Consider the following 26,309-nt stretch of genomic DNA (forward strand, 5'->3'; position numbering starts at 1 on the left):
TTTCGCTGGAAAAGAGAGACACGCCGACACCACATTCAAAATGGCCTCTATCAGCGACTGCGCTGGACGTGGATCAAAATGTGTATAAACAACACCCAGCAGTGGCGTTACCCCGCATCCTTAACGCTAAAGGCTTCGGAGACGCGATGTCATGAGTGTACCGGACCGGCCGAATCAGCGGACTACATAAGATGAGAGCTTGTTTTGCAGACAGCCCAGCAGAACCGGGGCGCCGCCGCTGCAGCAGGGCTTCATCCGCCTTTCCGACCCAGCGACACCTCCAGTGAGATGGAGAGGGTGGAGGATGCTGGTGAGCCCAAGCTCGCACCGTTTATCGATGTCAACGACAACCGGGAGGAGCATAAAGCACGCGTTTGCGGTTCAGACACAGACGGAGCACGGGAGGGCTCTGTTTACATTTCGCCATACGCGTATCCGGGCGGTGCTGGACAGCAGACTCGTTCTTCAGTGCTGGCGGGGTGCAAGGCCGGGGTATTAAACGGGTTTCCCGAACAGCTGGATATGGTGTGTCCGGATGGAGAGGAGGGGACGCCGTCAGACACGGGTCGGGTTTCAGGGACTTCAGAGACCGAAGATAAACCCGACAAGGCGTATTTAAATTCCCAACTGAGGTCTGCAGTGTCATTCACGGGTAAAACCTCCCCAGATATGAAGATGCCTAATGGAGATTTGACCCATGAACACATGGATCATGATCAAACTCATTTAAGATGTTTAAATTTCGCAGAAGGGTTCAACAGGAAGGCGTCTGCTGCTTTAGACAGGGGTGTAAAAGTGGGCAATGGAGGGCTGTTGATTGTGAACAGCTATGACACCCTCTCTCAAGTCCCTTTTGGAGCCTTAGGTGGCCTTCCTGCTCCAGAACACCCTGTCTTTGTTCATAAGATCGATGGTATCCTCTCCTCTGGGAGGTCATGTGAAAGGGTCAGTCATTCCAGCGCAGATGAGGCCCAGCCCTGTGACCCGGATCCAGCATACACCCTATCAGATCTCAGCACCAAGCTGTCCTTGTCACCCCTGGCAGAAAACACCAGCGATTACACCGAGACAGAGCCTAGTCCGGAGGAGGATTTCAGCGACACGGGGCCCCCAGTCAGGCCTCAGAACCTCCGGACTAACCCCGGGCACCCAATCTCCCTCAGCTGTGATGCCACTCCTCTGAGTCCTGAGGATGATGGGTATTTTGGGGCAGAGGGTAGTGTGGATGAATGTCTCGGCTCTGGGAATACATTTGAGGGTGGCCGGCGGCAGAGTGCTCCAGACAGAGTGGCCGCTGACCCCGATGCCTCATCTGACCAGACGCTTGGCACCAAGAGACATGGCATTGCTGATTTCCTCACCAGGTAGATGGCAGTTGCGCACAGATTGATTTAATTTTATTTTACAGTGGTTCAGATCACTACAATCAGTTAAGTTTTTTATTTGTTTGATTGTATTTTTATTTTAAGCTCAGAAGAAATGATATGATCAGGATTATATCAGTTCTTGGCTGATTTGAGTGTTTTTTTCTTTCTTTATTGATTAGATTAGATTAGATTAGATTCAATTTATTGTCATCACACATGTACAAGTACAAGGCAACGAAATGCATGGGATTAAATATACACTATCATTCAAAGTTTGGGGTTGATAAGAAGTTAAAATACAGTATAAGAAGTCAATAAACATTATATAATTGAGTAGACCCCATTTTGAAAATAAATATTTTTATCAATTTCTCAGTGAATATAGGCAATGTATTTTGGTGCATTTACACAAAACGGATTTACTAAACAGATATATTTATTAAAATAATATTTTAGTCACCAAACATATTTACGAATTGAAAGCTAAAATTGAATTTTTCACTTTTTTTGCTTCTTTTGATTTTTCTTCTTTTTAAAATTTGTTTTTCATATTTTTCTATAACATAAATTTGGGTGTGTTAGTTTTTTTTACCGGTATCGTAAGTTATTTTGTTAGATGAGCTTCAGATTTGTCTTCAGTACTGACTAATCTAATGTACATGCACAAATATAATATTGGATAGCTTCATATTAAAAATAGGGCTTTAAAAGATAGATTTCTGAGGGGTGTACTTGTATATGCCGAGCACTGTATGTGTGTGTGTGACATTTGTATTTATTTGCATTAATTTGATCAAAAGCACTGTAAAAAAAAAAAAAAATAGTAATTTTTTTTTATGTTAAATAGTTTTGTGAAACCCCCAATTCAATGTATTCAATTGATGAATGTATAAGAAACACTTTTTAAAAACAATTTATTCAATTGCTTTTGATCAATTTAATCTGTCAATGGATTATTTATTAAAAAAAAACTATACTTGGCCACATACTTCTGAATGATAGTCTTATTATTGACTAAGCTACATGCTTAGTCATCTTCTAGCGCAAATTTTAGATGATAGTATGTCAAAGATAATTTTAAATTTTTAGCCTGCAAAACTATTTGAATCTTTATTTCATATTGTGATGCTCAGATTCACTTAAGCATTCTAATATCGGTTTGCCGTTAACAATCTAACTTTCAAGATCTGTTTTCACAGTATTGTATTTTTTACAATTTTGTACAAAATGACTTTTTTTTCATGTCATGAAGAATTGCATTTTATTTTGAAAAATGAGGTAAAGTTGGTTTTATATTCGCACATGCGGTCATTCTCCTTAATAAGGTCAAGTGCTTTTTTGGGGTTTCCGCCTAGATTTTGCCTACCCATGTTCAAAAGCTTCCCAAATCCACATGCAGAGGTGTAAATGCAAATGTTTGGTATCATTCTAAAGAAAAACCTTAGAATTTTCTTTGAATAAAACACTGTTGAAAGTGATTAAAATAATTTTATATGTTGTCTGTGTTGTAATAAATCCCTCCAAAAAAAGAGACGCTTTTTTTTTTTTTTTTAACTCAAATTTGAAAGTGTATCTTTTAGGTTCTGTGTGGTCTAGGTTGCTGTAATTAATTTGGGTGGTTTCTGCACATGTCAGTATTCAGAAAAAAGAAAAATGTCTCTATCATAATCTATGCAAAAGTTATTCTATTCCAACTGATGAGAGAACGGAGCCACTTATGGGGGTATTGGGCCAGTACTGACCTTTAAAATGTAAAGAATGCGGAAGTACATGAGCTCACGGACCCGGTAAATTCTGAATAGTGAAATCATATTATCAGGCAATGACTATCAAAGTACAACATTGTTGACAGTTAATTAAATAGTGCTAATGTTGTTTTGAAGTCATACTTGCATGCTAATTCAGACCGAATATTCAAAGTAGCCTGTAAGCAATATAGGGATCGTTAAGTGAACGAATGTGCGAATATAAAACCAACGATCAGTATTTTAAAGTATTAACTATGCTTTTGTGAAGTGTAGATCTGTGTAAGCAAGCTTTTTATTGTTTTAGAGCTTAAGTCACACTGTTGTACACATGATCAGGTAAATAGTGACAGGCGCTTTGATTACCACTTACCTGTGAACTTTTTTTCTTCACTGAAATGCTTTACAGAAGGTCCAAGGTGTGCTGTTTACTTTGATAACACTCTCTTGTTTTGAGATATTCGATCAAGAGAAGCCTCTTTGCTTTATGAAAGTCCAATCCAGTTTAAAAGCACAGTTATCTCAGTCTCGCATGAAGTCAAATTTCTACAGTAGAACCAAATCACATGACATCGCCCTTCATCTCTGACTCGCATCTGCACCATTTGTGTTATGTTTAGGTTGAAAGCTTCTTATTCCACCCATAAAGCAATACCAGAGTTCAGAGGGAGTCCTAGAAGCTTTGGTCTTTACAAAGAACTTGATGGACTTAGTTTGGAAAAACACACACTGTGGAATTTTAATGTCAGCTTTTATGAGTTTCAGGGCTTCATAGCGTTCTGCCTTGTTCTTGCACTCTCCATGCCTTCACTTCCCTATTTTACACGGGCAAACTTCTCTTTTCCATCTTTATGTTAGCATATCTTTCACTTTTGTTATACTTTCTCATTGTCCACTGTTGTGTCCGTCATCCAATCTGTCTCTCTCAGCACATTATTGATCTGCTTCACTGGCTTTATTGTGTAATTAAGACAGCGTTGGATCGATCGTCCCGCCAGAAAGCATGTTCAGAGGTTTAATGAGCTCATCTCAGTTGGGTCTGCTCATTAGCTGTGTGTTTTTTTTGTAAAGGGCACCTGTGACTGTGACTCAAGGCTTTATTTGCAGGATGCAGGATCACAATGAGTACATTGAAATTCCCTGCATTAGGCACATTAAACCATTAGACCTACTATGCATTGCTGAGCTGTCCCAAGATCTTAATTTTCTGTACTCTTAATGAGTTGAATTGTTGTCATATTAAGGCCCCTATTACAAGACTTAAAATTTAAAGTTCCCCCAAAAATGAGAATTTTTCCAAACCTGCATGATTTTTCATTTTTCTGTTGAACACAAATGAAAATACTTTTGATAGGCCTGTCATAATAATCAATATATCGACTTATCGCACAACACATGGACATGACCTGGTGATGCAATGTAAATCGCCCATACATTAAAAACTATTCTAGCAACATTTTAGCTGATTGCACAACATCTCTATTGGAGGAGTCAGTGTCAGTATGGTTAAAAAACACTATAGTATTTACTGTATATTTTCTGGATGTCTGACAACGGAAAATAGATCTGGTAACAGAAATCGCAGGCTGTTACTTTTTACCTTGCACTTTTTTGTTAACATTATTTAGGATATGCGTTTTCACTTTCTGATACCAATGCCTAATTTTTAATTTGTTGAGATAACTAATTAAATGAAATCTTCTTAAAAATAAAAATATTATGTGTTCATTCAAAGAGTGTACTTGCATTATGATGATATTATATCGTAATTTTGTTTATCGCAATATATTTTGATGCAATATATTGTACAACAAAAAGTAGATATTGTGACAGGCCTAACTTTCTCTTCCAAGTGTTTAAGGTAAAGTAGTGTATTGTGTGTTTTTTTTTTTTAGTAATTCACTCTTTTTCTCTCTTATTTTGTCTGTCTCTTTTCACAGGAGTTTGTTTTCCTGGAAGCCCAAAGAATCAAGGGCAGTGGCTTCCCAGAGTGCTCCAGGATGGAAGTTGTTTGGGAAAATTCAACTTCGGGACAATTCTCTGAAAGACTCCAGAACCATTCAAGAGGTAAGAGAGATGGTTAAGATTTAAACATGAGAATTCAGTCTTCTTTTGTTCATTCTATACCTTTTAAGATTTGTTTTTGGGAAATGGCACATAATAGAATCTTTTATGTTTGATTTTATTTGAAAAACGAAATTATAATATTTTACAGTGTTAAAGTGCAATTTAGTAATGTAATGGCAACATACACTAGCAATTTTAATTCTACATAAACTCTTTTGCTCAGCAGTGATGCATTTATTTGATTAAAATGCACCAGAAGAGTAACATAGTGAAAGGTGAATACAATTAAGTTTTAAAATGGGATATATTCTTGTGATTTATTACAGTGGTTCCCAAAATAGGGGTCAGGAAACAATGACAGGGGGTACCTTAGTGATTTTCAAAAGTCAAATAAATTTGATTATACTATTAGAATTACCATATTTTATCCATAACTCACAGAAGATCAAAATAGTAGTTAATAGTTACATAAAAAAAACAACATCTTGCAAATAAAAAGCTATCTATTTTTTTTTTCCATTGGATTGATTTAAGTTAGATTAACAACACAGCAATAGTGTCGGATGCAGCAGATTGATTTTATAGCACCAGGATAAACATTGACACCTTTATGGCTATTAAATGCATAAAAATAAATATAGGCCACAAATAATATTAAGATTTTGGCGATCTCGAAAATTAAACCAAGAATAGACTTGGGCTGAAAAAATTGTGCCCACCGGTCTCATTAAGTGAGATTAATTAATAAATGACTATATGATTGTTAGACTGTTGCACTTTTTTGTGTTGTCAATATGCTCGTGTTTATATAGGCCTATTGTTGTGTGCGCAACATTTGTATATTTATAACCACCTCCAAGAAATGTGGGGGTCTCGAGTCACTGGCATTGTTATTTTGGGGGTCGCAGGCTGAAAAGTTTGGTAACCCCTGATTTAGTAGGTGATATTAAAAGTCATTAGTTTACTCTTCAGTGTGACATATTTCTCTAGAAATCATTCTAATATGCAGATTTGGTGCTCAAAAAGAATTTCTTATAATTAAAGTGTTCCATTTAAAATAGAGAAAGTCAAACAGTTTTGTAATGGCATTTGGGTGAATAATTAATGATCTAATTTTCCTTACTGCATGAACTGTTCCTTACTGAGTGTATAACCCTAGAAACAGTACATCTGTTTCCATGACTAGAATTGTGGAAGTTCATAACCTTATTTGTGCAGAGAAAAGGATGTAGCAAGAGAAAGCAGCATTTGCAGAAGAGAGAAAGAGAGGGAGAGCAAGCAAAAGAGAAAGAAGAGGAAGAGAAACCAAGAGAGCCTGACTCAGTGAAATAAAGAGGGATTGAGATTGCTGCTGGAAACTGTGTGTCATTTTGTGTGTCAGCCAGGAGAAACAAGTGTGTGTGGGCCAGGCGTGGGTGTTGTGTGTGTGTGTGTGTGTGTGTGTGTGTGTGTGTGTGTGTGTGTGTGTGTGTGTGTGTGTGTGTGTGTGTGTGTGTGTGTGTGTGTGTGTGTGTGTGTGTCTGCATGTGTGCAGCTGTCTTTACTCTTCCCTTCAGTAAGTGATGACTGAGCCTGTGTTGTTTTCAGCTAAGGATTTGCGCTCAATTCACACTCTGCAGGTGTCTCTCTGTATTCCATGGAGAGAGAGAGAAAGACTGCCAATAAACTCACACACTGACAATTATGTTTTATTGATCTTTAAAAACCTGAAAATTTTTTATCTTCTAAATTTGTTATCTTCTAATTCTTAAACAGTGTATTACCAGGTATATTAACAGCTGATCAAGTATATTTAGTGACACTTTTTTTACTATTATTATTATCTACTTTTACACTATGTTTTATCTGTCCAAAATAACCTAACATCCGCAATTGATTAAGTAATAGAAAATCCTCTCTCGTTTACCCATTTCATTCTATGTGCGCGAGACCTGTCAACACTCCCACAGACAGTCTCACGTGCTCTGCAGACCCACAGAGACGGTCCTTTTTGGCACCTAAAAAATTTGTCTGGCCAGGGTTTCTAAATCTCCTAAAATGTCTCGGATTTGGTTTTGCTTTTCAAAGCTGTGATTAATGTGTTTTTGAAGTACTTTCGATTGGCATTGCAGCTGACTGCGCACGCAAGAGCAAGAGAAACATTCAACAATTCATTCTTGAATCTAAACGACTCAGAACTATACTTTACTATACTATATACTTTACTATACTATATACTTTACTATACTATATACTCGGAGAGGACAAAATGACTGGTCTAAACTTGCTGCAAAATATATGTACACCATTAGTTAATCAACGCTTTAGCCTTATTTAAACAATCTACAAGTTTTAATCTTGTAATTATACTTTTTTAGAGGTATTTTTATTTCCTTTTCTGTCTTTTATTTCCCATTTGCTTTATATTGTATTAATTTGATGATGTTAATATATTACTTAGGCTATTTTATATACATCTAAAATGCGTTGGCATTTAAGTTTGCTTTGAACTTTAGAGAGAGAGAGAGAGAGAGAGAGAGAGAGAGAGAGAGAGAGAGAAGCAGATTTGACCTGTCAGTGGGTGCACATGGCTCCTGAATAGCATAAAAGTGAGAGAAATAGTGGATTTCTTTTTATTTTAACAGTCTTTTTTTACTTTAACCCATTCAAAAGAAACCGCGTATAACAGTGTCATAATAAAAAAAATAATTGTTAAATTAAATTATGTTTTGTTTGTCAAATATAACTAACTATTTATGTGATGTTGGTAAATGGCATGTTTCAATCCAGCTACCACCGCAAGTATATTTTAAACCTGTGAGAAGTACTGTTAAAGGAATGTCAGTATATTTTAAAATTAAATACACTCACAGGCCACATTAATGCAAATGTTTATTCAACCAATCACAAGGCAAGCGGCTCAGTGCGTTTAGGCATTTAGATGTGTTCAAGATCATCTGCTGAAATTCAAACTGAACATCAGAATAGGATTTAAAAGTATAATTTACCTCAAAATGAAAATTTACCCATTATTTACTCAAAATTATTTACTCAAAACAGTTTGAGTTTCCAAAACTGTTGAGAAATCTGCAACCATTGACTTCCATATCTGAATAAAGTCACGTGATCTGATGACTTTTGATTTCTGTTGTGACATTTATAGCATGGTCAGAATTTGACATTAACAATAAAATGCATGGACAGTTCCTATTGTCTTAAAAGTTGTCTAAAAAGGTTGCTGGTTTTAGTGCAATGGTGTGAAGGATGTTTTCTTGTCAGATCTTTGGTAACATTTAGTACCATACCTCTAGTACAATTTGAGAATAGTTTCAATGGCACAGCCTGCCTGAATATTTGTTGAGAATATATCATGTGATGGGCACATCCAGCTGGATAGCCTGTCATTCAAGGCTCAAATAATATCAAAGTGTTTTCTTGAATATGACAAGAAGTTCACTTTTCTATACTGGTCTCAGGAGCCACCATATTTTAAATTTACAGTTTTGAAAAACACGGAAATTTAAAAGGAAAAACACCCTTATTCATTCAGGAGATTATGAACTGCTAAAAAGTCTCTTGTGGCCTCGCAGTTAAAAAAGTTGCTGATATAAAAATGTAGAGTTAACAGAATAACTTGCTGACCTGTGTTGTTTAACCATTTAACATCATGGCCAAGTATTGTATGTCAGCACCATGGCCATGTGTATATATATATAGCATTTTGGGGTCAGTATGATTGTTAAATGTTTTAAGATAAGTTTATCCTGCTTACCAAGGCTGCATTTATTTAATCAAAAATACAGTCAAAATGGGAAAATTGTGAAATTTTATTAGAAAAGTAGATTTGTAATTACATTTAATAATTTATTCCAGGGATTTGGATGAATTTTTAGCTTCGTTACTCTAGTCTTCAGAGTCACCTGATCCTTCAGAAATCACTCCAATATTAATTATTATTATTATTATTAATAATAATGGTAATAGTAATAAAATCAATAATGACTGGAGTAATAATTTAGTTTAAAACTACATAAAATAAGTAATAAATAAATATTTAATAAGTATTTTACAATTTAACTTTTTTTTATTATTTTTTTTTACATTTAATAAATGCCGCCTTGATGAACAGAATAATTTTCTTAAAAAAAAAAAAAACATGAAAAAAAAAAACCTGACCCCAAACTTTTCACCGGTAGTGTATATATACCTTTTTTCCTGACAAAGTGACACTGTATTTTAGCTTGACTTTGTTCAGCATGTATACAAATCAGTTTAACTACAACTGACAAAGTCAAGGGATTTTAAACAAGTGTTTTTAACACATTTTATATTTGATTGTCAAGACTAGCTTGAAATCTAAATTTTGATTGCATGTGCAAATGTGTTTTGTCTCTTGCTGACCTTGTATTGGAGTCAGGCTGGTCAGCTGTTGTCTATTTGTGTTTGAAACAGAGAGCTGTGTCACACACTGACTCACGAATGCACATTCTTCAGTTATAATATGGGTTTAACATTAGGGCCCTAACCTTGGGGCCTTTCTCTTGTAGCATGTGGGAATCTCATGATGGAATTTTTCCTCCCTTCACTTCTCCTCCAGATACAGCTGAGGAATTGTAGACACGGACCTGCTGTAAACTCATAATGATTTCTCTTCTTTCCTTTTTTTTCTGAAGGAGTACGAGTCCAGGGCTGGGCCTGCTACAGGACCACCCCTTCACCCTCCACAGAGACGCAAGAATCTGGAGTTTGAGCCTTTGTCCACCACCGCTCTTATTCTGGAAGACAGACCTGCGTAAGTGTGAAACGTGAAGTTCAGTTCCCATAATGCATTGCTTAAACTTCTGCAAGCACCCATTTAATCAAATATTTACCCAAATTTCCTGCCCGCTGCTAGTAAAACATAAGCCATCACACCAAATGTGTGTGTATGAACTTGAAGAGCAGGTTTTATTATTAAGGTGATCGAACAGAAAAGTTTGTGCTTGGCGTATTGTTATTTATTACAAGTTGTGGCTGCTTATAGTATAGTTATTGTGAGCCTCTGTTACTCGTAACCAGACAAATTTCACACATGAGTGAGATTACTTTTCATATTGATGTAACTTGGGAACTGGTGGAGTAAAACTAGCTGGAATGTAGTTGCTTTGCGTTCCAGTTAACATAATAATAGAGAGCAAATATTTCTTTGAGCAGAGATGTAACTGCATATTCAGGAATTGATAAACAAGATTTTTTAACATGAGGATTAACAACTTTAAAGACAAATACTTGGGTAAATGTGTCCCTCTCATTGTGTAAGGTGGTTTTGTGTTTGCTCTGAAAGAGAAAATGTCTAAAAGTCAGAGTAAAATCCTTCTGTTGACATAAGGATTTAAACCAAAAAAACAATTGACATACTGGAGGGCTACCAGTGAAAACAAGGATAAGTCTCCTCTGAAGTCTGGAAATTGTTGCAGAAAATTCCAGTTATTTGTAATAACAGGTGGTCAGATTTTATGTGTAAATCAGAGATTATCACTTTAGCTTCATGGCACAAATATGGTTTTGTCATTTTTAAATTGATGCTTAAGCATTTTATCCATGTTAAAGTTTTTTATATACAAAAAAACTAAATTGGCTTGTCTAGTTGTGTGTGTTATTGGTTTTTCCTACTAATGACAGGCTGCAAGTGTTTATGAAGCTCATTGTGATGAGTAATTCTGGTTATTAATAGTGCCACATAAATTGCACACTGCAGCTTTAGATCTGTGTATGGGTACTATGTATGGCTCAGTAAGTCACATTCATGACATTGATCAAAAGACGAGCATTGGAGTTTCTATACAAATCTATAGTAGCATAAATTTCTAATTTTGTTTTTCTTTCAGCATTGTTGTCAAAGGGATGGTTCACCCAAAAATGAAAATACTTACCCTTATGTGGTTTCTTTATTCTGTTAAACTCTATATTTGGAAGAAAGCCAAAAACCTGTAACAATTTATGGTATGAAAAATTACAATTTTGGAAGCCAGTGGTTACAGGTTTCCAGCTTTTAAAAAAAAAAAGTCTTTGGTGTTCAGAAGAAATTTTGGCAGGTTTAGAATGACAGAAATCAGTTTACAGTCGAAGTCAGAATTATAAGCCCTCCTGAATTATTAGCCCTCTGTATAGACACTTCTATACAACTTAAAGTTACATTTAAAGGCTTAACTGGGTTAATTAGGTTAACTAGGCAGGTTAGGGTAATTAGGCAATTTATTGTATAACGATGGGTTGTTCGGTAGACTATCGGGAAAAAATAAAGCTTAAAGGGGCTAATAATATTGACCTTAAAAAATTAAAAACTGCTTTTATTCTAGCCGAAATAAAACAAATAAGACTTTCGGTAGAAGAAAAAATATTATCAGACATATCTGAAATATTTAAAAAAGAAAAAAAATTCAAAGGGGGGTTAATAATTCTTTTACTTCAACTATATATGCAGTTTAATGCAGTTTCAACTTCTTATATAATTATTCTATTCATATAATTGTAGAAACCTGCCAGCTAAATCAGAAGAGGAATCTCAAAGACACCGGCAGGAGTACAGTGAAATGGTTGCAGGGGCCAAGAGAAGGGGTGAGTAATGTGTGTCTTTGTGCAGATGCTCATTAGAGTATGTTTGCAATGGTTTTGACACTTGACATTTGAGACCATGCACCTCACACATTTACACACACACACTGCTGCATTAATGTTGTTACCTAACCTCTCACCCACATACACCTTTTTATTCATTTAGAGATGAAAGAGGCGCAGAAGAAAAAGCGTCAAATGAAAGAACGATACCGTCAGGAGGAGAACATCGCCAGTGCCATGGTGATCTGGAACTCTGAAGTCCTGCCGAACTGGGAGAGCATGTAAGTGTCCTGATTGTTAAGGCTGATTTATACTTTTGCATCAAGTGCATGCCTATGGTCCGGCGTAGCCTTTGCATGACGTGTAGCGCAAGCTCTGTGATTGGTTGGCTTGGTAACTGTGACCAGTGTGGGCGGGTGTGAATGATTTCGTGTCAAGTCTCCTGTCAAGAAATAGCTCTAGATGAAAACTGTTGTTTTGTGTTTACCTTATGATTAAAGTTGTTGCACGTCCGCCGGTTCCCGCCTCTGAATGAGTGAGTTTTAGCTAGTTGTGCATTAACGTAGCATTCACAGAAAAACAAAACACACGTGAAGAAACTCTACACAGAGGAACATAACAACCAGCTAGCGATTTTGAAGTGTTATTGTGGAGCAACACAAACAGCATGCAGATGTATAAATGCACGGCTACGTGCAAGGCAGGCGCCATGGGTCATGACGATCACTTGACGCAGAAGTATAAATCAGCCTTAACACATCCGTCAGTTTTGCATTTAGAAGTACACACACTTTAAAGAAGCAAATTAAAGCAAAACTGAGAAAATATGCTGAGAGTGGTGTCCTGAACACAATTTAACCAAGGAAATTGATGAAAAAAAAAGTTTTTTTTTTTTTTTTTTTGAAGAAAAATCCCTTTTTCTGTTCTCTCAGCAGTCATATTTGCAACCGCTCCGGGAAGTTTATCCAAAACCAAGTCCTATCTAAATGAGTGTGAAATACTGAAATCTCAAAAACAGCATGCTGAACCTGCAATTAAATGACATATTTCAACAACAAAATCAGAACTTCTCTCATAGCATTTGTTGCTTAAGTTATAATTACATTTAAAACATTTAACTCCAGGTTACTCCAGCTACTGTGCTTGTGCAATGATTGGCAAATATTTCATAACATCAATCTCGTTTATGGCTTTTTCAATGGTAACCAGAGGACGTTGGAACAAAAGCTGGAAGAATACAGACAAAACCCAAAGCAAAGACCAGAGGATGACACCTGAAAAACACAATTTGTGATGCGATATAATTTTTCCTGTCAAAATTAGGCGTGGGACGATAACCGTTTCAAGGTATACCTTTGGAAGTTTGGAAAAGTTTGGAAAAGTCAAGGTTTTAAAACTACCAAGATTTCCGTTTCTGTGGTTTATGCAAGATTTTGTTTTGCTTTTTTTTCATTTTTTATTTTTTTAGGACAACAGTATGTCCAGCAGAAAAGATATCCAAAGATGCCATTTTAAAAGAAATCTGTGATCCATTTAAATTATTTAGCCTGACATGTTTCTCAAAATAAAATATATTGCGTTTAAAGGGAAAAAAGTTTTTGTTTTTTACGCAGACATTTAAAAAGTTAACCACGAGACCGTGAAACCGTAATATTTTTATCCAATGTTGTCATGCCATCAGAATCTTATAACGGCCTAGTCAAAATCAGGGCAAGCACACAGTATTTGCCAAATGACAGGGAATGCCTAACGAACAAGTAACAAACCTCGCCTCCAAAGCTATAAAGATTGTTGATTGGCTAAAGGTTTTCTGATTTGAAGGTGGGACGTTTACTGTGGCGAACTTACTGAGCATTGCAAATTATGTCATTAATAGTAATGCAAGTTAACCATGTTTGTGTATCTATAGTCTTTGGTAGAAGTTAAAGTAAAAAACAATGATCATGGAAATTATGGAAATTGACGCGGAATATCATCAAATGATTCCCTTTCTGAATATGCAGGATAAATTTAGTTTTTATTGATCCTTACTTAGGATTTGTCAACCTCTTATGATGTTTTTTGTTGTCATGTTGTAGGCGTAACACTCGGCGGGTACGAGACCTTTGGTGGCAGGGCGTTCCTCCCAGCGTTCGAGGAAAGGTCTGGTGCCTCGCCATCGGGAATGAACTCAACATCACTCCAGGTAAACATGACAGCTGCTGCACTTTTCACATTAGCTTTTTCTTGATCATCTGTGGCCATCTGGCTCAGTGTAACATCAGTCTGACGAATCATACAAACACAGATTGTGTCCAGATGAACTGTGTTGACGCTGAAGCAGCTGTTGTGTTTGTCACGGCTGTTGTGTTTTGTGTGTTTTAGAGCTGTATGAGATCTTCCTGTCCAGAGCCAAAGAGAAGTGGAGGAGCTTCAGTGAGACCAGTTCAGTCAGTGAAAATGAAGGTCTGTTTTTGTTGAGACAATGATAGTAGTCAATCTTTTTTTTGTCCTTCACTAATCTAACTGTAAACTAAACTAATGCAAAGAAGCATGTCTCTAAACAATCTTATCTTTGAAAGCGAAGCCTTACTTTCATGGATGAGTTCAAACAAAGCAGATAATAACTTTTCTTATCTACATTGACTCGTAAAGGACAATGTAATGCCTTTTTTATGCTACATTCATGTTAATTGTCCTGTAAACTAGGAGAATTCTGATAAATTATTACATTCTTTTGCACATTAAAAGGGTAGTTCACCCAAAAAATGAAACACAAAAGAAGATTTATTGAAGAATGTTGAACAAAAAAAAAAAGCAGCTATTGACGACTTTAGTATAACGGTCTCCGACAACGGTTAACATGGAGTTGTTTTGACAGGAGCAGGGATGTTTTATGACGCGTCTAAGCATTTCTATCTGATATAATTCATTTATTTGTCTTACAAATGCCACAAACAAAACACGGTCAAATAACTGTTTCCTTGCTACTCCTGCCAGCTGATCACCCATCACCTGTGTGCCCTTTTGTAAGCAGGTGAGCTGATGTAAAAAGTAGTTGGAGCTAATCCATATCAGTAAACTACTCGATCCGTGACACAGAATAATAAAGCATAATATTATTAATCTTAATTACTCAATAATCATAAAGCAAATAAACAAATAAAGTTTAAATTATATAAATATCACAAATAGCTCCAACACATTTCTACTATAGACGTCAGTGGCTGCTGCTTCCCAACGTTCGTCAGAATATCTGGTTTTGTGCAGAACATATAATTTATAAATTATTTTAAAGGCCACCTATGATGAAAATCATCTTTTGTAAGCTGTTTGGTAAACCGTGTGTAGGAATTTAAAAATTTTTAAGGAATATAAAATTTTTAAATTTCCTGACGATAAAATAGGATCCAAATCTCTCCCATTTTGAGGCCCTACGTGACGCAGATGAAGAAGATGCTTCAATCCCAGTTTGTGGATGTTAAATCAGGTTTATTTTGTGCATCAACATAACAGATATCCATACAGCAGTGGATATTAACGTGTATCCTGTCACATTTTGGAGAGTGAGGCACACTCTGACAGGCACGTGGGAACGGTGGGCGAGGAGAACTAGCATTAAAAGCAGAGGCAACAAAAACAGCCAAAATGTGTTCAGAGCAGAAAAAATCCAATATTCTGAAAGGTTTAATGAATAATCTGGCGTTTTGAGCTGAAACTTTACAGACATATTCTGGAGACACAAAAGATAAATCTTAAATCTTGAAAAAGGGTGAAATAGGTGCCCTTTAAAACATATTTTACTGTGTTACTAGTCTTAGTGTATTTGAATGAAGAAATTTGTCAGGGAGCGGAAAAAAGACTTTATTTACCAATAGTGTTTTTAAAAATCATTAAGAACAGACTTTTGAAAGGTGTGTGTATATAGTTTATCGGGTGCTTTCTGTATTCTTGCTACTGTTATTTTACTTGTTCATTCTTTAATTTATTATTATTGATAGGCTCTTTCTATATTATTGCATGAAATCTCTACATATTGATTTAAATGCCACTCTTAGCATTGCTGTTTATTACAAACCTTATTTTTCATTTATGTGACTAGGAGGGAAAAACTTTTAAAATAACTTTTTGCATGTAATAATTAAGCAGGTGCTTCTGTCTAAATATTTATATATTTTTAAAGTAATTTCTGAGCAAAACCGTAAAGATTGAATTCTGTCAAAAGACTGAAAAATAAAGCTCTGTTATCCATCTCCAGTCTGACTGATGACCGTATCTGGTTTTAATTGATTAGATTGTGGCGTGTCACTGGCCGACCGAGAGTCTAGTCTGGATTTAATTAAGCTGGATATTTCCAGAACCTTCCCCTCACTCTACATATTCCAGAAGGTAAAAACAGGTGTCTAGGCTCTGCAACCCATTCTTTATGTGTTTTTTTTCCCATGGTTGTATAATTTGTTCCCAAAATGACTGTCATTCTCTGTCCATCAGGGTGGACCATATCATGATATATTGCACAGTGTGTTGGGGGCCTACACCTGCTATAGGCCTGACGTAGGCTATGTAAGTATTCTCTTTGCTTGACATAAGCAGGGGTGCACATACCTTTTTCGTTTTTGTCTTTATCTTTAAAATGAAATTGAACATATATTGGCTGTATTCTATGTGCAGAACTGCATGATTTGCTGGTGCTTTGACATTTTGCTTGATTGTTCAACTTTGAACTTTTGAGTTGAAAAGTAGTTTCATTTTCAGCATTCTTGCGCTGAACGGCCATTTACCATGAATTTAAAGTTCATTGAATGAACAAAAATAGAGAGTCGTTTTCTGCTGAAGTTGTGCAGAAATTAGATATTCTTTCTCTCTTCTTGCAGCACGTAAATGATGCGTCTCAAGAAAGCAATTGATTAAACTCATAAATAACCACATAAATCCATAGTGTATGTAATTAATAGTAGCTCAGTTCCATGATTTGGTTGGATTGTTCAAATCTGAAGTGAACTGTACCAGAGTTTAAGTGAGCCGTGCACCAGACTAACACAGTTGACACCAGACGTTTGTAATAATTATCTTACCAGTGATGCATGGGCAAATTCTTGATTTTGCAGTAACTTGGGTAACAAGTTTGTCAACAGTACTGCTAGACAAAAGCTGTTCTCTAGCACTTTATCTGACCTGCATTTTCTTTTTTTTAACCTTGCATGCACAACTGCGAACTAGTTATGTGCCCTGGACATAAAGCTTTCTTTTATTAAAAGTTTGCACAAAAGGTTTGCAATTTTTATAAATGTTTTTAAAGGGCCACGAAACCTCCTGTTTCAGCAGTGTGTTTTCACACCTCTAGTTTGGAAAAAGTCAGGAAAGTGGGTTTGTCCAGCTCTGTTTAGGGGGGAGTGTCGGAGGAGGGAAAGAGTGAAGGTGCATAAAAATTTGCATAAAAATGGGAGTTTCGGTTTGGGCACATGCTGATTTTCACAGAGGCAAAACAAACACACAGACGCAGAGGAGAAAGACAGTGACCGTGATTACATGGACATCAGTAATCGAATTATTTGCCAAATTATTAAATGGTGGACTTTAACTGCACTTTGGTACTTTCATTCTGAAACATTTCATTCATGCCCCTCGTGACAAACGAGATATTTGATTCGAGGAACTGCTGGAAGCGTGTATTTTTAATGCAATGTTTGATACCGCATGGCGAATGAGAGAAAAAAACCCTCCGCATTTCTCGGTAACTTAGATGCACTCAGTAGGTAGCGTCAGAAAGCCGTGTATGTTATTCCTGTCACAAAATGCGGCAAAAATCCTACACGGCGGTAATAGTTTGATTGCGGTGTTTACATGTTTACACTCAGAGAGCAGCATTTACAGCGGATCTTTCAGTCCATAATATTGTAGTGATATTAACGTACTGTAAACTTAGAAATCATTTTGACTAAGGTCTGTCTTTAAACACTGAAAGAGTACTGCTGATGATACAAACTAACTTTGCCATCTGAATAAACAAACAAAGAACACCAAACATATGCACTTACCAAATCTGTAGAGACAGGACAATCATCACCAACTGGAACCGCATCTTTATTAAGTAGTAGTAGTAAAATTTTATTGTCCTTGACAGGAAATTTGTTATGGGCATCGCCATATTGCTGCAGACATTCACTAAAAACAAGCAATAAAAACAATACAAAATACAACAGTTACAAAATTTATAATGGTAATTAAGATAGACTCTTATTAAATAAACCCACTGATACAGGTATAAAGGATTTCTTATAACGGTTTAACCTACACTTTGGGACTCTATATCTTCTACCAGAGGGAAGCCGTTCGTAATGAGGAAACAAAAATGAGTTGGATCGTTTACAATCCTTTCCACCTGATTGAGGACACAATTTTCATATAAAACGCGGGGATTAAAATATTCATCGTGCCCAAAAATTTTCCATGCTGTTTTTAAGAGATGCATCCATTTAGATTTACACTGAGCAGATAGGTTGCCAAACCACACTGTGATACCATATCTAACAATGCTTTCAAGAACTGCTTTATAAAACAACATCATGAGTTTCTTGTTAACTCCAAAAAGACGCAACCTCCGCAAAAAATACAATCTCTGGTGTAAACGAGAACAAAAAGGAGGCGAGCGGCAAATCGAGTTTTCACCATTTCAACATTTGGTCAATGTTGTCGGTCATTTATCTACAAAATATACAAAAAGACATGCAAAAATACTTTTTTTTAAATAATATAATTTGAGTTGTGAATTACAGTATCGCAATACTATTTGGTATCTTGATACTTCAGCTGGTATAGTATCGTAACATGAATTAATGGAATCACGACAATCCTAATAAGAAATACTGTGTAAAAATCCTTTCTCTATGGTTAAGTTAAATAATCTGGGAAATATTTGAAAAGAAAATTTAGACTTCAACCGTATGTGTTTCCATTGGGCATATTTTTAATGTATAATTTGAATCTGTGCAGTTTGGAAGGTAATAGAGACTTACCTATTGATGAACTGTCCTTGTTCGTTCATGAATGTCATTCTGTGGGAGTTTTACATTTGTGTCTGGTGTGATTTAGGTTCAGGGGATGTCCTTCATTGCTGCTGTTCTCATTCTGAATTTGGAGGAAGCCGATGCCTTCATTGCCTTTGCCAACCTTCTCAACAAACCATGCCAGATGGCCTTCTTCAGAGTGGACCATGACCTGGTACACACACACTCTTTTCATCCAACCTATTTGCGCCAGACCTGCAACATCACCCATATTTGCTCTTAAAATAGAGGGAGCGTTGTGTCTGCATTTGCTGTCAGCATTTATTCCAACCATCTGTTGACCCACTTTATAGAGATTTATTTTGCCAGACACACTTTGAGTTAGAAAATATGAGCCAAGAACTCCCAAAAGTGGTAATCTGCTGACGAACATTGCTTTTAGCATACACACTGCTTTTGATCAGGCTTGTGATTAAGTTGGACTCGCTGTAACAATACTTTGTTTTCCTCCAAAGATGCTGAAGTATTTTGCAGCGTTTGAGGTGTTTTTTGAGGAGAACCTTCCCAGACTTTTCCAGCACTTTCAGAACAACAGCTTGACGCCTGACTTTTACCTCATAGACTGGTAAATCAGCTCTTAAAATCTCTCTTCCTGCTGTATTTGCTCGTTTCTCTTCTGTCTGTGTGTTGCTTTTTTTTTCTTGTTTTGAAATGGGAGAGCAGAGGTTGTTATGTTTTCCAACTGCAACTCTTTATCGCCTCCTAGGGCTGCTTTTATGTTTTGTCTAACAAGAGGGAATTTTTTCATATTTCCTCTAGAAAAGCAAGCCTGAAACAAGTCTAGGGTGGTTGAATTAGTGTAAAGTTTTGACAGCATATCTATAAGTGGAGTCTTATTGCTAAACAAATGATTTCTATCCCTAAATGATTGATTGTCAGCATTTACTTTTCATTTATTTTTTGTTGTAGAGATGTACGTTGAACTGTATATGTCTTTCCTTTTTCCCTTTAGTTAATATAATCATATATTGGGATCATGCTGAGAATTTTTTCTTCAAATATTTCCTAAGCGCTGTTTAATGGAGAGAAGTTTTATTTTATTTTTTAGCACAATAGACACTTTTCACATTTTCACTTTTCATCATTGTTGGGTAAACTTAGAGGGCAGTGAATGGGAGAGTACAACAAATATTTTTTTTTACAACCGTATTTGCTGAAATATTAAAAGAAAAACTCTACGATGGTGTTATCAAGACTTTCAGAAAAAGGACAAAATTAGTGTGAGACTGATGACGGCAGCCAGAGGAGAGATGAGGTCAAATTTACAAATTACTAGACGATGCATTAGAAACACCTCGCATAAGCGCTAATTCGTTTTTTGTAATTTGACGCAAAGATGATATAATACATTCATAAATGCATTTAAATGTTCATAAGTTAAAAAAAAATCTAAATATTAAAAACTTTCAAGGATTTAAGATTATGATGACTGTTAAACGTCTTGTGAAAAGGATCCATAGTTTTAAACTAAAGTTAATAAGGTAACTTTTAATACCTAATAGTTTTAAATATGACTTTATCCAAATGAAAAATATAATAGGATCTACTGTGTGTTAAACATTGATTGGGAAATATTTTGAAAGAGAATTAAGATTTAACAGAAGGGCTACTGTAATTGTTTTTACATGTAATTTAATCATTTAGCTTTGAGACTTCACTGGTTGATAAATTTTCAAAATTCTCTAGAGAATGATTTAAAATTAATTATAATGATTTATTCTTATAATAATCTTGTATATCTTAAACTAGTGATTGTCAACTCCTTTTAGTTTGTATTCAAAAAACATTTTAATGAATGAAACGTTACCACAAATGTTCCCTCATTATTATTTCCCACCATTCACTCAGCTTTAAAAAAGTTACTTTAATTCAGAAAGAATACATTAAATTGCTCAAAATTGAGGGTATTTATATTTATAAATGTATAATAGGGCTGCATGATATTAGACAAATCTAACATTGCAATATTTCTTTTTATTCTGCAAGTTATATTGCGATATGAATACAATTTCACCAGATGACTTGAATATCTGTATTTGGAAAAAATTGATCATTTTAGATTAATTTGAATGATTCCATATAGCAGTGCATAAAATATAATAATCAATCTACATGCACAGAGAAATTCAATCAAGAAAATATACAAATAAATTGAGCTGCATTTAATGTTTTCCTAAGAGTCAAACTGTATTCAGGCATACAGTAATCAAATGTAAAATAATACTGCAGTCCTTGTTTTAGAATCAATTTAATAAAATGAATTGTTATTAATTTGCCAATGTTACAAACGGTACAATTTCTTATGCCTGATTGCTTATAAAACCCTCACACAGTGAGACTTGCCAAACGATAAACTGTAATCCAGACTCAGCATTGCGTATACTCGCAATGTGACTATTGCGAATGATCACATTACGATATCGATGCTGAAACAATATATTGTGCAGCAGTATAATTTATATCTTTATTATACATTACATAATGTATAAGACGATTATATTATGCCTGAATAATAAAATTAACCCTCTACTGCAAAAATTTCTCTTTTTAAGGTATTTTGTGATATGTTTCCATATGTCAACAATGCCCAACAGTGGATCTACCTTAGAAATGTCAAATTTAGAACTTTCCTTAATTAATAATAATTTTGTTGTTTGAAATGATTTAATTGGTGTTGTAGTATTTTAAGCTTTAACACAGAACTTATAAATGACACCTTATACATACTTTCCAACAACTCCTATGCCAACAGCTTTCATTTATTCCATTTTTTGCTGAATATTATTAAAAACAAACATAATGTTGTATTATCATGTATACAACATACAGTAAATATAAATATTTTCTAAAGTAAATAATAAATAACAAGTCTAGTATATCCAGATGCATCAGAATAATGTAGCTACTAGCTAACAGTGTTGATATATTATACTATATACTTTACTACACCTGTCTTATCTGCCTCAGAGCTAACTTACTTGAACTGTCTTTATCATTGCTCTTATCAAATGTCCAATCTGCATCATTCTCATGGTCACTAAAACCCATCTCATCCTCACTTTCATCTGCAGGAAGAGACAGTTCTGTCCTTTTCTTCTTTCACTTACCATGGTGGTGCTCGCTAATACACTGTTTCCTGCATTCATATCTATTCAAAAGTAGCACTGCCATTTAAACTAGATTTTATCCTTAATGCAAATGCCTTTAACATACAACTAATCAACATTATATTACTAGCATTAATGTTGTTATTGTTACAACTTAAAAGTTCACAGCTGTCCTTGCTAGCTAAGCTATTGCAATATTGCAGGTTCCACTATTGGACTGTGTTGCCAACACATACATTTGATCCATTTACAAAAAACTAATTAGATTTAAAAAAAATTGAGTTGTGAAAGTGTCATCATAACTTACTGGAGGTGATGTTTCAGATTTTTTCGTGGATCTGACATGAGTAAATCCTTTATTTTTATTGACGTTTACATTTGCATTCAGCAACTACTCACAATAAACGCCAGTCTGTCAGAAATCACGCTGCATGTAATGTGACTTAACCAAAGCACGTCATTGGCTACACTAAGGTCTTCTCTTTCCAACAAAAAAAAATCAATGTTGGTCTTAAAGAAACAGTGGCAGGGAAATTAACACAAGTATCATGTTGCCATATAGCAACACCATGCGGTAGAGGGTTAAGCTGTCATCCGAAAAGATCTGTCACATATTAAAGAATAGCTTTTTTACATTAGAATGTTTTACAAAATTGTTCATCTTTTTTTGTTCATTTCAAATATCTCGACCTGTTAATTAAACATTAGGAGTTAATTATATTGTTGACTTCAAAAGAAAAGTCAGTAGGACTGTAAAATGCATTATTACAATTATTATGAGAAATGACTACATTATGAACAGTTGTATTATGTTGACTCTAAAAAGACAAACCTGAATTAAAAATGAAGAACTACTGTATTGATTTAGATTTTCATCTGCACACATCCAGAGCAGCCGATCTGAGCTTGTTTTTCCTAGTCATTGATAGCTCTGTTGTCTCTGTCCTGCTGTCAGGATCTTCACTCTGTACAGTAAGTCTTTACCGCTGGATGTGGCGTGTCGTGTTTGGGATGTGTTTTGTCGAGACGGAGAGGAGGCTTTATTCCGGACGGGATTGGGGATCCTGCGGTTGTACCAGGATGTTCTGCTGCAGATGGATTTTATTCATAGTGCACAGTTTCTTTCCCGGTTGCCTGAAAACACTCCTGCACACACACTTTTCTCCTGCATCGCAAACACACAGATGATCAGCAACAACCGCCGCTGGAACCAGGTGAGAAACATGCACTATTATTTTAAAGAAATGAGCCAGGAGTTTTCAGGTGTCAGGATTAAAAAACCGAATGGCATTAAACAGTTAAAGAACCTTCAGTGTGCTCCTCCATGTGCTCCTCCTGCAGGTTTTCTCCACTCTGATGAAAGACGGACTTAAAGAAACTGACAAAATCAGCAACAACAGCAACAGCAACAGTCCAGCCTTAAGAAGCTGAAAACAGCGGCCTCCGAGGATGTTTAGAGACGTCACTCAGCACTTTGACCCTCAGCAGTGTGTGCCTGACCAGGACATATGAGGACTGTCCTGTTTGAAGAAGCTCACGCTGGACCCTGAGTCCTGTGGAGGAGACGTCTCTTCACTAGCTCTCGCCAGCCTGTTTGTGCGTATGTTTGAGCCTGAGTATAAGACAAATGTGAGTCGGGTGACCGTATAATGTGCCAACTTTGTCAATGTTACTTTTGTAATGTTGTAACTATGAGAAAACAAACTAATCTGAAGCGTTTACACACACACACACACATACACAAACACACACACACACAGAGAGGCCAAACGCTACATGATTTGAACACTCCCTGTTATGAACCAGCGCTAAGCCCTCTGTTATAAACACACAACATAAACCTGCAGTAGCCTTTCATTAGCACATACCAAATCTGTCGTTAATGTGTTTATGCTGTTTCTCTCCAGTTAGCTGAATTTAGCTTGTTTGCTAACATTGATTGAGTTTTCCTCAGTGTGTGCAAAAACACATCAAGTGATAAATGAACATATAGTAATATCTTTAGAGCAGTATTAGCACTCCAGATTTGATCACTTATTTAGAAATCAACTATATTAAATGAAGTGAAATATTACAGATGGACACAAACTAACCAGCAGCAAACAAGAGATCAACTTTTGCACCTTCTACACTCCAAATGAATGAACCTTGACATTTCCAGATTTCTTTTTCAGTTATTTAATGTCTTTATTTTATTTATGAATTATTTCTCTTGCTTTTTTCTCTCTTTTTTTGTTTACTTCCTCACTGTTGTACAGTTTTCTTACATAACCGTTGTTAATGAACATTTCTGGTGTGAGGGCTGTAGTGTAGATGTGGAAAAATCTCAATATTGGAGACTTGCCGTCTTCCTGTCTTTATTCTTTTTTTTAAATTTTATTTTAATTATGAAATGTAATGTTACACAGAAGTCATTAGAAGGTGCGAACTGAAACATGGGGTTAGCGTGTATTTAAGACAGCCATCCGCAGATCGTTGGAAAATGTGTTTTCCGAAGTCTTTGGTTTTAAACATTAAATTGAATGAAATCCCTACTTCAGAAATATACGTTTTCTTGGAATTTGGGGGTCATTCACACTGAATGTGTTTTTGCATTCCACTTCGATTCTTCTCCATTGTTTTTTAAATGTAAATGCGTGACAGACATTTTTTTGTGCTTTTTCTAGACCGTCAAGACCTTGCGTTCTTTAATTTTAGTTTGAATCGCTCCTTTAAAATGTTCATCTTTCAAAACAGAAGTTAAGTCGATTCTTATGTTGGAGACCAAAATCGATCATTTAAAGCACAGGTGTCGAATTCAGTTCCAGGAGGGCCGCAACTCTGCACAGTTTAGATCAAACTCTGCTTGAACACACTTACCTGTAGGTTTTAAACAACTAAAGGACCCACTTAGTTTGATCAGATGCGTGTAATCAGGGAGTTGAACTCTACTGTGCAGAGCTACAGCCCTCCACGGACTGGATTTGACTCTTGTGATTTAAAGCTGTGAGTTAAAGGGTTAGTTCACACAAAATTGAAACTTCTGTTATATTGATATATTATGAAAGATATTTTGGATGAAATGTGAGAGCTTCCTCATCCTCCGAGGGTTCACAAATGTTCAAAGTCCAGGAAAGTATCCAAAAACATTGATTGTCAGAACAATCCATGTTACTTCAGTGGTTCAACTGTAATCGTATGAAGCTGCCAAAAAACTACAAATGACTTTGTTCACCTTTGTCCTCCGATTATATTGGGTAATATGAGGCTTGCAGGTTGCTGATTCTAATGGTAATACATCATTCTCCCTGTAGTAAATGCACACCCTGATGATCTGATGTGGGAGAGAACAGAGGTTAACATCATATTTACAGTTTTTTGGCACACACAATTGCTTTTGGGACTTCAGCTGATTACAGGTGAACCATTGTAGTAACATTGAATGTATTAAATGTTTTCAGTTCATTTTCTGTACATCTTGGGGCTTTGCTGAATGTCAAGTATGAGAGAGCTCCCAGATTTCATCTAAAAAATCATCTGAAATCTTAATTGATATAAAAGGTCTCTGGATTGGAACGACATGAAGGTGAGTAATTAATTAATTTTTAGGCGAACTAACCCTTCAAAGCCTTACTGAATTATTTTAATTGCTTAATTAAAATTGATTCAGTTAAAGGGATTGCTCACAACAAAAGAAAAATATTTTCCTTCATTTTGTTCCAATTTATGTGTTTGTTGTACATTAAATGTTGTTTGAAGAATGTTGGTAACCAAACAGTTGACTGTAGTCATTGATTTCCATGGTATATTTTAACTACTATGGAAGTACATTCTGCTTTGTGTTGAGCACACAACAAACTCCTACATATATTGGAACAAATTGAGTGAGTAAATGTTCATTTTTAGGTAAACTCTTTCTCTTAGCTTACAGTCATAAACCAGACTTTGCTACTTGCTGTTAAAGTGGTAATAAGGCAGTTCACAATACAATCAGAATATGGCCTCATCACACCATGTTTTAGTGGATTTGAAGAATTTCCCCCTGTACTACTCAAACTATTTAGAGGTTGGCTGAACTATAAATGTATACCCTTTATAAAATGCCAATGGCTTTTTAAGAATGTATTCATTTAGATGCTTTTTACACACACACACACACACACACACACACACACACACAAAAAAAAACACTTCAGGCGTTTCAGTTATGCATTTTTACACTGTGTGTGGTGGTAGAGATGGTTTTATAGGTATGATACACTGATAACACACATTTTCTTCAACAGCTGTTTATATTCACAGACATAACCACCAGCATTATGTGAACTTGTGCATTTGAAAACATGTGTGTATCTGACAGTTGAAGTGAAAGAGAACTTTAGCGTAACACTCACTCAACATGGCCTCTGGTAACCGGCTCTT

General features: G+C 35.8%; 1 protein-coding gene across 1 annotated transcript; it reads left to right on the forward strand.

The window, feature by feature from the left end:
- The first annotated feature begins 11 nt into the window (after positions 1–11).
- Positions 12–24,442, forward strand: tbc1d12a (TBC1 domain family, member 12a). The gene is made up of 13 exons (XM_056477705.1): positions 12–1,364; positions 5,053–5,179; positions 9,832–9,950; positions 11,673–11,755; positions 11,919–12,036; positions 13,834–13,940; positions 14,120–14,200; positions 16,029–16,123; positions 16,226–16,297; positions 18,827–18,955; positions 19,257–19,366; positions 22,864–23,122; positions 23,250–24,442. Exons 1-13 carry the CDS (start codon positions 289–291, stop codon positions 23,337–23,339), a joined length of 2,466 nt encoding a protein of 821 aa, XP_056333680.1. The 5' UTR covers positions 12–288; the 3' UTR covers positions 23,340–24,442.
- The last annotated feature ends 1,867 nt before the right edge of the window (positions 24,443–26,309 follow it).

The sequence above is a fragment of the Danio aesculapii genome, chromosome 17 (assembly GCF_903798145.1).
Source record: "Danio aesculapii chromosome 17, fDanAes4.1, whole genome shotgun sequence".
NCBI lineage: Eukaryota > Metazoa > Chordata > Actinopteri > Cypriniformes > Danionidae > Danio > Danio aesculapii.